Genomic DNA, 15,022 nt, shown 5'->3' with positions numbered 1-15,022 from the left:
ACTATTGGGCCGCCAGGGAATTCCCCATCTTATTTTTGTTTTAGCATTTATTTCATGTAATATTAATCTATCTACAACAGCTTTTCTTTGGTTAGTATTTGGACTATATATTTATTCTCCTTTTACTTTCAAATTTTCTGTATCTTTATGTTTTAGATGTCTCTTATAAACCATCATAAAATGTTTTTTAAAAAAATCTTACCTGACAATCTGTCTTTTATTCATTTACATTTAATGAAGTTGCTGATAAATTTATCAACATAATTTATTCTATTTGTCCTAGTGTTATAGGTACCTTCCCTCCTTTCTTGCCTTCTAGGTTATTTTTTTTTATCATGCCATTTTTTTCTATAACTTAAAGGGTACATACTTTTTAAAAAGCCCTCCTTTCTTTTTTTTTTTTTTTTGCAGTACGTGGGCCTCTCACTGTTGTGGCCTCTCTCATTGCAGAGCACAGGCTCCGGACGCGCAGGCTCAGCGGCCATGGCTCACAGGCCCAGCCGCTCTGCGGCATGTGGGATATTCCCAGACCGGGGCATGAACCTGTGTCCCCTGCTTCAGCAGGCGGACTCTCAACCACTGCGCCACCAGGGAAGCCCAGCCCTCCTTTCTTGAAAATTACTCTTACACCATGCATCTCTTACTTATCAAAGTATAATGTTAACAGGTACTTTTCTCCTCTCCCCAGATAATATAGCGTCCTCACACACTTTAACTCTATCCCACTGCCGACTATTATGGTCATATATTTTAATTGTCTTTTAAATCCAACAAAAATTATTATTGTTTAATAAGGTCTAAATTCACTTGATTTACCCACATATTTTCTACTATTTGTACTCTTTATTTCTTCCTGACTCTCCAAGCTTCCATCTGGTATTTTCCTTCTGTTTGAATAATATTCTTCAGAATTTCATTTAGTGTGGGTCTCCTGGTAATTCTCTTAGTACCTTTTTTAAAGGGAAGAATAGCTGAAAAATGCTTATTTCTTCTTCATTTTTGAAGGGTATTTCTGCTAGGTATAGAATTCTAGAGGTACCAATTAATATCTTTCAGTACTTTGAATATGTCATTCCATGGTTTCCTGCTTCCATTGTTTCCATTGAGAATCTACTGTCAGTTTAATTGTTCTCTTTTGAAAGTAATCAATTTTTTTTTTTCCTAGCTGCTTTAAGATTTTTTTCTTTGTCTTTCACCTGAAGCACTTTTACTATGATGTGCTTAGATATTGTTTTCTTTGTATTCATTCTGCTTTGGTTTGGGGGATTTCTTCAATCTGTGGCTTAACTTGTCAGCTTTAGAAAAATTTCAATCCATTATCTCTTCAAATACTGGTTCTACCCCATTCTCTCTCTCTTCTCTAGGATTCCAAACACACAGGTGATACCTATTCACTGTATCCTCCATGTCACTTATACTTTTTGGGGTATTTTATTTTTTCTCTTTGTGATTTATTCCAGGTTGTTTCTTCTGACCTATATTCTAGTTCATTTATTCTTTGTTTAGCTTTATTGAATCTGCTGTTAATTCATCTGCTGTGTTTTTTATTTTTCATTCCTAGAACTTTCTTTTTGTGCTTTATCAACTCTGCTACATCCCTTCTTATAATTCACAGTTCTCTGCCAAAATTTTTAATCTAGTCTTTTATGTTCTTGAATAGTTATCATTGTTTTATTTTTTAGAATAGTTAAAGTTTGGTCTGATAAAGCCAGTGTCTGGAGAACCTGAGGGTCTGTTTTTATTTTTTGCTCTTTCTGCTGGTTCTCATTCATTTTGTTATGTCTCCTCATATGCCTAGTTATTTTTGGTTGTGAGCCATGTATTATATTTGAAAGACAGTTTGCAGTAGTTTAAAGTTCTACATAATGCTACCTTAGTCTAAAGAGGTTTGCTTTTACCAGATGCTTGGGACTACCTTATTTAAATTTCAGAGACTGAAATGACTTGAAGACAGGGTGTAGTCCCTTCCAGAGCATTCTATTTCCAGTTCACCCTTACTCTTACATAGATGCAACCTTTGGGGGTCCCAAACCAATGAGCAGAAGCTTACCAGCACTCAATTCATCTTTGGCAAGTCATGAACCCCAACTTTTTTTAGCTTCTATCAAGAGGGCTGGTCAACCTCTCAGCCCCCTCTTTTGATATTCATGAATGCCTTTAGGAGAAAATTGGTCCCATACGTAACCAAATGTCTTACCTCTCTGGATTTATGCCTTTTTCCAGATCTCTACTTGGTAATTCTTTATTACTTTCTTAGTTTTCTGAATGCCTTTGAAGCAACTTTTTAAAATATTTTGTCTACCTTTTCTAGTTGTCTTAAGGGTCAGGATTGCTTTAAACTATCTGTCTGGCATTACTAAAGTGAAAATCCTTAGTTTATATCACTTAGATAAAACCAAAATTGTACTGTAGTTTTAGTGTGGTTTCAGGAAGGAATGGAATTAGAAGTGTGTTCAATTCACCAGCGTAACCTAAAGGTTATTCTTCATTTCCTTTCAGAAAACAAGTTTTAAAATCCTGTATCAGTTTATACCCACATACCTTGTAAAAAATGGGAATAAGAGGATTCTATCCATTTACTTTTGTACTTAACATCTAATACAATCTCCATATCAGCACCAACAGCTCTACTCCATTCTTTTATTTTTTTTTTATTTTTTTTTTTTTATGCGTTACGCGGGCCTCTCACTGTTGTGGCCTCTCCCGTTGCGGAGGACAGGCTCCGGACGCGCAGGCTCAGCGGCCATGGCTCACGGGCCCAGCCGCTCCGCGGCATGTGGGATCTTCCCGGACCGGGGCACGAACCCGTGTCCCCTGCATCGGCAGGCGGACTCTCAACCACTGCGCCACCAGGGAAGCCCTCTTTTATTTTTTTAATAGTTGTATTTCATACCACAAATATTTACCTACTATGCTCATTGCACTATACTTGGCTTTAAGGTGATAATGGTAAGCGAGAACGAATTTTGTCCCAGCACTCAGGGAATTTACTGTTGAGTGATTTAACAGTATTAAGTCACTTATTAAATACATTAATATATTAATCTTGTAACAGTGTAAATAAATGTAAAATCGCAACTCTATCAAATGCTAAGAAGTTAGCACCATTGATATGAGAGCATGACAGGGGTGTTGGATCTAGTCAGGGAGATCAGAAATATCTTCTATGACGAAGTAACAATAAGCTGAATAGGAACTAGCTAGAAGAGAAGGGGAGAAGAAAGGAGGCTTACAGAAGAGAAATAATATTCCATGTGGAGAATCTATCATATGGATATATCGTGATTGATTTACCCAGCTCTCCACTGAGGGATATTTAGATTGTTTGACTCTTTTGCTACTACAGATGATACTTCAATAAATATATCGATATATAACTTTGGGCATAATTTAGTAAGCATGTCCTTATGATAATCAAGGATACATACACACAATAGAGTTAATACATACAATAGAGTTCACAATAATTTCCATTTCCACTTAGATTTAAATATAAAATTTACTAGATGTATTTCTTACATATTTCATCCTTTCCTAACTTAAATTCTGTTTTAATTTTCACATGGCTGCACTATTTTCTCAAGACCTGGTTCCCTGCAGTGATCTCCTATCCCATTCATAAAGGTAAACACAAGCTACGCTCCATCTGCTCTGCACCTTCAATGTGGAATCTGAAGCATAAGTATGTATAGGACTCTCGTCTATATTCTCAAAGTAAGCTAGGCTTTCTCCACTATGTACATAGCTCATCCTAACAGTTGAGTGAATCACCTTAGCATGAGCTTGGGGAGAATGAGACGGTCAGAGGTTTGTGCTAAGGTGCTACCATCTCTCCAGAATCTTCTGCATCCTCAGATAAGTTAGGATCTATCTTTAAAATCAAACCTCCTGAAACATATTAGGGAAAAAATACTTGGCTATGTATACAACAAAATGTAACTATATAAATATTGCTCACAGGCCAACAAGAAGAAAAACAAACAAACATGCACATAACAGTAGAAAAGTGGGCAAAATAAATGAATTGACAACTCATAAAAAGAAATAAAGGTGGTCAATAAACACAAGAAAAAAACTTCATTAGTCATCATAAAAATAAATATTTAAGTTAAAAAAACAGCAGACTATAAAAATTATAATAAATAGTATTGGAGAGAACACTGTGAAGTATGTATCACATACACAAAATGTAAACTGTTATAGCTTTTCTAGGTCATCTGTATCCAATTTAAAACTGTTAAGTACTAATTGACACAAATTTTCAATTTCTAGAAATTTATCCTATGGAAATAATCAAGAAAGTGTTAATTTTCATTTCCTAGTATTGTTTTCCTTTCTTTCATACCACATATCAATATTTGACTCATATGCATTGTTTGTTTGTTTTCCCACCACTTAGGACCTATACAATTGCTGGCACATATAAGGCATATAATAAACATTGGTTGTTGAACAGAACAGGTAAAGATTTATCTATAAAAATTTTCAAAACTGTGGGGTTTTAAAAGAAAATTTGGAAAAAATCTAATATCCAACAGCAGGGGATTGGATAAAACAAAGAATGACTGACATGGATAACTATGTAACCATTAAAAAGTAGTCTCTACAAAAAACCCAGGAAATGTTTGTGAAACTATCACATGACTTCATTTTTGTTTAAAAGAAAAAAGAGGAAAAAAAGACACTAATACAGTATTTATATCAAGATGTTAACAGTGGATATCTATGTGATGGTAGGATTATGGGTGACATTTTTTTCTTATTTATGGTTTCCTGTATTTTTCAAATTTTATTTTTTCTACAATGAGCAGAATTCTTTTTTTAATTAGACAAAGAAAATTATTCACAACAAACTAAAACCAAAACCAAAACTTCTTCATTTCTGATTCAAAGGAGGAAAAGGCAAGTTTACCTTCAATTTCATCATCGGAAATCAATTCATCATCAGAGCATATGTTGAGAATGTTAACCAGCATCTCTGTGACTAGATGATAAGACAAAATAACCCAAAATTTATATAATTAATAAGGTACTTTCTCTAAAATGATGTGGATATATAAACATACATGTTAAATAAACATAGATAAAAATGATTTGTCATTTTGCTATTCAGAGTAGCTGTAAGGAACAGCATTAAATGCAGACCTTCAAGTTTATATAGATTTGGGGGAGATTATTTGCTCCAGTTAAAGTATGGAGTCTTTGAAGATTCCATTGCATAACTACTACTTGATCTCATTAGACTGCTGCCAGAGCCTTTTCTTCACTGATATACATATGAAAGGATTTCCTCCCATTTTACAAAGAAGTTAAGCCACCAGGCCTATGTACAACAGGCTTATATATTTGCATAGCTTATTTGTATAGCTGCACAAATAAAATTCCAAGAAAAATAATTCCTATTTAAATCTCTTTATCACTGCAGAAATCACTGAAGGAATGGTTATTTTATTGTTACTTATGTTATTTTAACATCTTGATTATAGGACGACAGCTATTTTAAATTGATACTTAGAATAAGAAAAGCATAACCAACTAGAATTACAGTTTAAAAACCAATTAAGCACCACTTAAACATCTTTGTAGAGAACAATGAAAATAGAAAACATTTCTGATAACTTTAAGAAAAACATTTCTGAACCATCAGGGGACTCATGCAAATATAAGGGTGCTCAGTCACGAGTTAGGACAATTGATGGTCCAGATGCTTCAGTTCTCTTACCTTTTTCCCCAACAAAAGGCAAAGACCACGTGAAAACATCCATAAAGTTTGGAAGCCAGTATGGGTGTGGAGAACAGTTAAACTGCCTGATATTCATGACATTGTTTTCATATTTTAACACAGCAGCTAAAAAGGAAAAAGGAGGAAAGTCTGGCACAGAGGAAAATGACATGGCAACTGGTACACTTTGTACAGCTGTGTACCTATTACACAGAATTCAAGAACTTACTTTCCATTTATAAATTCAAGACAGATGGAAAATCTTAAAGCATGTTATATAGTTCATTCTTTTAAGAATTATCCCAAGAAACAAAGTTACCTGAAGAGCTCTTATATATAATAAAAGTACAAAAGAAACTAAACTCTGAAACTTCAAAGGGTCTTGCACAGTAACTATCTATAGAAACCTCAGATTCCACATGAGAAAAATTTCATCATAATTTCCCTTTTATAGGCCAAGTGGTTACAATTACAACTTTCCTCTGAGGGCAAACACTTCTCATTAAATGAACACAGCCTGTTTTCCTAGTCATTAGCCAGAGCCAAAGATTTTATAAACTTTTTAGGAGTTTATAACATAGCAGTTATTAATTCATAGTGGGGGATACAGATAGATGGTAAACTTGGAGCAATTTAATAAGGTTCAAAGTAGATTAAATCATCTCTGCATACAGTATGTGAAGAAAAAAATGCCCGTCTCTCCTATACACAGTTAGTATATTGCTCACACTCTATAAATGTTTAATATTAACCAGTTCATATATATATTTTGGTACCAAACTGATTTTCTTTATATTTAAAACTTTTTAAAATTCAGTCCCTTAGTTTTCATCACCAGAATGCAACGTGGTTTGCATTATTCTCTTAATTATTCTTACTACGATCATAAATAGAATAGGGTATAATAGTTCTCTAGAAATGACAGTTATAGGTCATCTCCTGATTCCTGTCTCTTTGCTTATTGCAGGATAGCCTAGTATTCTCAAAATTAAAGTCACTGGATATTTAAAATGTACACCATAGATTATAAAGAAAATATATGAAAATAGGATTTTCAGCTTTTAAGAAGCTTCTAATACTGGTTACAATGTACATGTCCCATTATTTTCAAGTATATGTATTTTACTTAGGTTAGATGAATATGTAAATATTCAACAACTCCCTCAATCTACACAAGAAAAAGAGGTGGGAGGTGGACACAAAAATAGAAATAGAGATGTTTAAAAATCATGACTTAAAGGTCTTTCATGTAACCAGTGGAATAAGAAATGCCTGTTGGTACCAATAAGTCTAAAGAATATACAAGAAAGAAAAACAACAGTAAAAGAAAGAGAAGAAGGAAAGGGGGATAGAGTTGCCTTTTTCAAGAAAAGAGGTACTTGTGCGGTGAATAACTGAGTACCACCAGAGATTATTTTAGATGCCACATGCCCCCCTCCCCCCGGCCAAAGGTTAAGAAACAACCAAGGAAAATAAGATTGTTTCAAGGTAAAGTATGTTACCAATTATGTCAAAGCCAACAAAAAACTCAGAATCAACTGTGACTTTAACAGTTTACTAAAGGAATAATCAAGAACAAGACCAGATTAGAATATGGCAAAGAATGAACTGGCAGTTAGTAAGCTAGTAAAGTGATTGCTGATTTAGATGACATGTTTCAGATTAGCACACTGATAAATCCACTGGGCAATCAATAGACACTTTTTTTTTTTTTTTGCCCAACGCTGTGCAGCTTGCAGGATCTTGGTTCTCCGACCAGGGACTGAACCCGGGCCCCTGGCAGTGAAAGCGCCAAGTCCTAACCACTGGACTGCCAGGGAATTCCCTCAATAGACACTTTTAATAGTAAGGTTAATAAAGGAAGTAAGAAGGGAAAGTCTTCATCATAGATAAGAGGACTAGGGACACTGTCCTTGAGGAAGTTTGACAACATAAGTGGCACATACCATTCATAAGGGAGGAAACAAGAACAAAAACTAAGTCTCTAATGTATTGGAAATATTAGGAAAAAGGAAATAAGAAAGAATGGAGTTAGGGAGAAGCAGAGTATTATAGGATAGCTGACTCAGGAAAGATTGACAAGTAGCAAAAAGAAAATATAAGACTGGAAGAGAATTTAAGTCAAAGAAATGTCTTTTTAAAATGGACAGCAAGTCACTAAGGACATTCAGAGATAACTGTTCCAAAACAGATTGAAATGAGATGTGCCATTTCATAGTCTACTCTGAAATAGAGGAAGTAGTAAATATATTGTGGGCCTCTTTTAAACTTCTCTCCCAAACTGCATATACAAGATATGACTATAAAGTAATGAGACTTAAGAAACCACCAACGACAAACACACCAGACCTTATATATCAGATGAGTGTGGTCCTTTGCTGTAATCACACCAGGCACAATAACAGTAGAGTGTTATAGTAGTAGAGCAATTTATAGTTTGACCAATGCTTTTAATATTCATTTTGATTATTCCAACTTATCTCTAACAAGCCTATATCACAGTTATTTTAAGGACAAACTGAGGCTCAGAGAAGTTAAGTATCTCATTAACTGTGAATTTAAAAGTGAAGCAGGACTAGACTAGGATTTCGGACTCCTAGCTCAGTGCTCTTATCAATATACCTTGCTGCCTTACCGTATATTTAATCCAAAGATGCTGCCATCACTCAAAACGTTTCTGGAACTCCTCTTTTGGAATTGCCTCCAGAGCCATTTAATAAGCAACACAAGAAAAACCAGTCTCATTACCTTATAATCATACCTTGTTCCTGACCCCAAACGGTATCGTCTAGCTTGATCACTCACCTTATTCATCAGTCTGGACTCCGAATGACTTTTGGCTGTTCCAAAAATCAAATCCACCCTCAAAGGACGAAGATTTCCCATCATTGAGGATAATCAAAAGAATGTGTCGCAGACTCTGAAGGCAATGCCAAAAGAGGAGTTCCAAAAATGTTTGAACAATGGGCAGCATTGTTGGAATAAGTGTATAACCTCCCAAGGTAACTACCTTGAAGGGACAATACTCACTTGGATATATTTGTTCTGGCATGTTTGTTTAAAAGTTCTATTATTTTATAGTCATACGGCAAAGTAGTTACAGAGGCATGTTACAGAGGAGGTTTTTAAGTAGACCACTGCCCTGATACAAAACTTATGAACTAGGAATCATAAAAGTTAAATTTTTAAAAATGACTAAAATAGACTAAAAGTCTTAGAAGTAGAATTTCTGGATCAAAAGGCATGTGTATATCCAATTATCTTTTTTCTATGGGAAACTGAGGTTAAGAAAGATTATATGACTTACCTAAAGTCACACTATTAGTTTCTGGCAGGGCTTGGACTAAAATGAAGATTTTTCTGACTTTTTGTAGAGTATTCATTCTAACAGTATTATTTCTTAAGAGCAAAAACAGCTTAACAGACAGACATTAAAACACCAAACAGTGACATTTTATTGAGGTAGTACTGTTATAAATAAATTAAATTCACCAAAACCAATAATTTATGCTGACTGTTCTAACCTGAACCTGAAGTAATTTATTCTTCTTATATTTTGATTCAGTAGTATAAATCAGACCTATTGTAATCATTATTTATACTCACAAAGAGCCCAATAATCCTTAGGAGATGAAAACCAAGCAGAAGCCCAGATTCTAAGTTTCTTGGCCTTTCTTTCAATTAAGACCCTTTTTTTTCTTATTTAAAATTTATATATATTCAGAAAATTACCTATGCACATACATATTCAACTAGAGCTCACATACACTCACTCACAAATTCAAACTCAAATATTGCTGGTCTCCTTTACCTTTATTGTTATAGACATCTAGGTAATTGGGGGCAGAGAAAATAGTAATGAGTGATGGAAAGCCTGTCGTTTGGCTCTTCCTGTACATTCGATACCTGGAAGAGAAATTACAGCCCGTCTGTCTTGATGTTAAAGGCAAAAACTTTGCAGTGCTGTTTAGTACAGTTGGTTGTTTTTGTTTGTTTGTTTTTGGTTTTGGCCACGCCACACCACAAGTAGGATCTTACTTCCCTGACCAGGGATTGAACCCGTGCCTCCCTGCAGTGGAATGTGGAGTCTTAACCGCTGGACCACCAGGGAAGTCATGGTACAGTTTTAATATAACTTACCCAGCATCTTGGGCTTCATGGGCTCTGATTATTGATAACAGATTATTATTCTGCAAAAATTCACAAACTGCAGGGTAACTGAAAAAGAAAATAGAAAACACAAATCCAGAATTAAAACACTTGTTTTTTAATAGGAGAAAGGGGAAAAGTCAAGATGAAATGAGTTGAACTTGTTTCAAAATTATAGGTTTTCATTACCACTGAACTTTTATTAATAGCTTAGCAATCATCACTCTCGTTTTTCCATGTCACTGATATTCCTCATTCCAGATCAAGGACACAGATAACAGACAACCCTAGGACAGAAGCAGAGTTCCCCCACCTTTTTTTTTTTTCTTAACCCACACAATAATAATACAACACCAAAACTTTTCTTGGTATCTTGATATAAAAAAAAGTATCACAGCAGTGTATGTGTGTGTGTGTGTATGTGTGTGTGTGTGTGTGTAGTAGGTGCTAAAAACTGAACACACAATTTTCAAATTGTCAAACTGTTAGAAAAGATAAAGAACCTACTTATAGCTTCACAGGTAATATCAATATCAAGATGATATTATGCAGGAATATTTCAGGAGCAAATACAAATACTATATCCAACCTTATTCAAATGAAAGGTGTGATATTTGCATCTCTCCTATCGTATTCTTTTAGCACTAGTACCTTTCTGAATGGCAAATGTTTGATACGAAGAACTGGAGAATACAAAATTATCCTGGAATTATCCAAGTGTTAATTATTTAATTTATGTTTAATCTTTGTTTCTTATTATGTTCACTAGAAAAAGTAAGTTTTAAAATAGGCTGCACATTCACGTGGCATAAAATTAAAAGATATAAAAAGTTATACAGTGAAATGTCTCCCTCCATCTTACCTCTATCTTCCAGCTACCCTGGAAGCAACCAATGTTCTTGGTTTCTTTGAGTGCCCTTTCAGAGATACCATATTCAATTTCAAGCAATTATGCACACACGTATGCACACTCCCCCTTTTAGAAATGTCATCAGACGGTACACATAGCTTTTTACTATGTCTTTTTTTTCACTTTACACTAGTGATTATTCCAATCAGTATATAAAGGATTTGTTTTCTTTTTTTCATTTTTAAAAAACAGCCTCATTGCATTGTCTGGTACATTCCATTGTCTGGATGTACAAGCATTTATTTAACTAGTCTCCTATTGAACGTTTAGGTTGTTTAAAACCATCATCATAAATAATGCAACAATGAAAAACTTGTACATGCATTTTACACGTTTTCAAGTACAGTTGATTCCTATCATTTGCAGTAGCTGTGTTCTATAAAGTTGCTGCAAAAACTGAGTTAGTGAATACTGAACGACTGCTCCTAGGGGAAATACAGGGTTACGGTTCTGTGAGCCTCTGGTCACAATGTTTTCGTCAACTAATCAACACATAACCTTGTTTTATGTGTGTTTAATGTATATTGTTGATTCATTAACATGGGACTCATGGCCAACAGTGCCATAACTCATTCCTGAATGGAGCTTATATAACACATCACAGCCTTCTTGCACATAGGAACACTAGATAGCACTTCAGCAGTATGCTTGGGGCCATTTTAAACAGCAAAACACCAACAAAAAATGTGGGAAATGTTTCACTAAATAGACCACAAAAAGAATACTTGCTTACAGTATGAGGGCTGAAACAAGAGGCAGAGCAGCTGCACGTTCTACCTCAGCCGGAACGTGCACAGGGTGTCTCAAATTTTCCATTGCTCTGTACACTTGAATGTCTGTGAATGACTGGAAGTGTTGTGAGTATTGATTGCAGGGTTACAAATAAATCTTAGCAAGTAGGCAAATTTGCAAATCAGAATTCGTGAATAATGAGGACTGACTGTATAGCCACAGGATTACATTTTAGAAGTAGAAATTCTGGAACAAAAGCCATGGTCATTTATAATTGAGAGATGTTGTCAAGCTCACTGCCATAGAAATTGTACCAATTTATAATGTGCTAAAAATAAAAAAGTTTTATGTTCCTTATTTTAAGCAATGTAAAGAGAAGTAAAATTTAAATGACTTCATCATATTAGTCACTGCTAAAGTTGGCAGAATGGAATGAAAAAAGTTCACTTAGAAGAATGTTAAAACTATGGCAAAACTGAGGCTTCCTTTTGTGTGCAGGATTTCGTTTAATGAATGCATTATCTTAGGCAATTATCAAAGATTTTTCAGGGGCTTCCCTGGTGGCGCTGTGGTTGAGAGTCCACCTGCCGATGCAGGGGACACAGGTTCATGCCCCGGTCTGGGAAGATCCCACATGCCGTGGAGCGGCTGGGCCCGTGAGCCATGGCCGCTGAGCCTGCGTGTCCGGAGCCAGTGCTCCGCAACGGGAGAGGCCACAACTGTGAGAGGCCCGCATACCGCAAAAAAAAAAAAAAAAAAAAAAAAAAAAAGATTTTTCAGGGTACTAAATACAGGTATTATTTATCAGAATAAAATATTTGGATTTTTAAAAAATTCAGGCTTCAAACTTCCCTGAATCTCCCTAATTTGGAGTGGCAAAGCACAATGAAAGCTCACATATGAGATTTAAGACAACAACCAACTTCCAGGAAATGTCCTGGGCTTAGTTCACAATGTCCTGTTCTTTTTATATCTTTGCCAATACCGGTGGTTCCAAAAGCTGGAGAGCTTTCTAAAAAAATAACAGGATTCCCTTGTCTCAGGCTTACTGAATCAGAATCTCTGAGGGAAGAGCCAAGAAATCTTTATTTTTAAAAAAGTCAATAGATGATGTTTGGGAACAAATAATCTAGATCATTTAAAGTCAGACAACAATATTTAAGCCCTGCAAGATGTTCTATTCAGTCGTGTTCAGTATATTACACTTATTAGGGCATAATACCTAGTAAAATATAAAAAACAAAACAAACAAGAGTTTTCTGCCTTCAATTAATCAAAAAATTAAATAGAAGTCCCTGAGCGACACAAATTCAAGATACAAAATATGTAGTTAAAAATAATTTGATAAAATATGTTACAATTTCCTTTTTCTAATTTTCTAACTGAGGATTAGCTTACCTGTAAAAATAAGAGCACCCTCGGACCGTGTTGTGGGTATAGTGTTCCAAGGTCTTTTCATTGCCATAATCCTCTGAGGGATCAGACCAAAGCAGGTCACACACTGGCCCAAAGGCTGGAGGTTCTTTAAACCTGTCTAACTAGAAGACATGTAAAAGCCAAAAGAAGAAAAATCATGAAAGCAAAAGAGCTTTTGGAAAATGGTATGGGTCAAAAAACACCTTTCCACCCATAAGAATGTATTAGGAGAGTGGGCGGTAAGCCCCTAAAGAATTTTCCTTTAGGAAGAAAATGAACATTTAATAAATGTAGATACAATTTTTATTTGTTTTTGGTATTAAATTTTAATAAATATCCCTATCCCTATAGTAGAAAAGGACCTCCTTACATCCTAATCTTAAAAGCGGTGCTCATTTAATTTGAATGTGAAATCAATCACTATAGAAACATACTATTTATTAGAAAGACCCTGTAAAGTTTATTTCAATTGCCTAGGTGAGCCAATGTTACCATGACAGCAGGAAGGGTTTTGAGTGGTTCTGTTCATTGTTTATCTCATTCCAACGGAGATTTCTTTATTTTAAAGAATGCTAGTTTTATTTTGCAAAAGGCTTTCATCCTTTCCATTCTATTCAGTGGAGGCATTTCAATATAAGTTATTAACTCAAGCCTTTAGTCACTGCTGCTTTGGTTAACGCATGAAAGCCAAGAGAAAACAAGTAACTAGGATAACTGAACGCCAAGAAGAGAACCTCTACTAAGTGAAAGGGGAGCTTTATATTAATACAATTGATTCAGAATTGTAAAATTCAATATTTACTATGTAAAAGAGAAATGTTTATTTAATAACAACACGGCAGCAGAAAAGGCTGTGCATACAGGCATACACCCTCTTACCTTGAGGACAGTAACTTTAATTCAGAGAAAAGTTTTACAAACAGAAAATTTTTTAGTTTCAGTACATATATAAGAGACGTAAGAGAATACAAGGTACAGAAGAGAAGATGGTGATGTAGAACAATATAAATGAAAAAAGACTGATCACCTTTTTTCAGTCATGAAGATACATAATCCTGAAAATCACAATTACCAACTAAGGCAAGTGTGGCAATTAAACTCTATCATCTGAAATGTCAAAGTCAATGAATTTCAGAGCAGGGAGAGTCCTCAGACCATCCATTTCAACGTCCTCATTTTACAGAGAAGAAAATCTAAGAGGTTAAGTGATTTGGTAAAGGTTACACAATTAATGGCAGTACAGGGATTAGAACCCTGGCTTTCTTCCTTCCTATTGCTACATAATTTAAAGTTTCAGGGTTATACTCAAAATATGTTTCTAGCTGGTAAAAGCACAGACTTCGTTAAAAATTAGGCATTTTCTGGGCTTCCCTGGTGGAGCAGTGGTTAAGAATCTGCCTGCCAATGCAGGGGACATGGGTTTGAACCCTGCTCCAGAAAGATCCCACATGCTGGGGAGCAACTAAGCCCGTGAGCCATAACTACTGAGCCTGCACTCTAGAGCTTGTGAGCCACAACTACTGAGCCTGCATGCCACAACTACTGAAGCCTGCATGCCTAGAGCCCGTGCTCCACAACAAGAGAAGCCACCGCAAGGAGAAGCCTGTGCACTGCAACGAGGAGTGGCCCCCGCTCGCTGCAACTGGAGAAAGCCCGTGCGCAGCAATGAAGACCCAATGCAGCCAAAAATAAATAAATAAAATAAATAAATTTATTTAAAAAAATTAGACATTTTCTGGAAGATATATAGGAAAATGTTAACAGTAGTTATTGCCCAATGACAAGATCACAGGTGATTTCCATTTTCTTACTTTTAATTATCTGTATTTAAAAATTTTCAGCAATAAAGACAAATTAGTTGACTGTAATAAAAAACAAAATTAAAAGCATATTTACTCCATGAGACTAATGAAAGATTACTTACTTTCCGAATGTCATCTAAACAAGTAATTTCAGGTGACATTCCTCCATGTACACACAAAAACTGCTGGTTTAAGAGGGCAGCAAGAGGAAGACAGTCAAATGTTTCCATACACGCATCATACACCTGTTCAGAATATTTGATTCGACCTATCAAAAAAGGAAAAACAAAG

The 15,022-nt window shown here is 35.3% G+C and overlaps 1 protein-coding gene across 7 annotated transcripts in view; it reads right to left on the bottom strand.

Annotated features, from left to right (window-relative positions):
* The window catches only part of PPP3CC (protein phosphatase 3 catalytic subunit gamma), a 95,965-nt gene that overhangs the window by 14,045 nt on the left and 66,898 nt on the right, over positions 1 to 15,022 (bottom strand). For 5 of the 7 annotated variants that reach the window (XM_032634330.1, XM_032634328.1, XM_032634329.1 and 2 more), the window contains exons 5-10: positions 14,854 to 14,999; positions 12,912 to 13,051; positions 9,863 to 9,940; positions 9,534 to 9,628; positions 5,723 to 5,848; positions 4,913 to 4,984 (exon numbers count right to left, since the gene is read on the bottom strand). In XM_032634330.1, the coding sequence (XP_032490221.1) occupies positions 4,913 to 4,984; positions 5,723 to 5,848; positions 9,534 to 9,628; positions 9,863 to 9,940; positions 12,912 to 13,051; positions 14,854 to 14,999 (657 nt within the window). Of the gene's footprint in view, positions 1 to 3,771; positions 3,889 to 4,912; positions 4,985 to 5,722; positions 5,849 to 8,527; positions 9,629 to 9,862; positions 9,941 to 12,911; positions 15,000 to 15,022 lie in introns of all 7 variants that reach the window. The other 2 variants (XR_004350282.1, XR_004350281.1) reach the window with 2 other exon arrangements.

This window comes from Phocoena sinus, chromosome 6 (assembly GCF_008692025.1).
Source record: "Phocoena sinus isolate mPhoSin1 chromosome 6, mPhoSin1.pri, whole genome shotgun sequence".
NCBI classification, from domain to species: Eukaryota; Metazoa; Chordata; class Mammalia; order Artiodactyla; family Phocoenidae; genus Phocoena; species Phocoena sinus.
The sequence above is the reverse complement of the archived record's forward strand: the minus strand, read 5'-3'. Positions and strand labels throughout refer to the sequence as shown.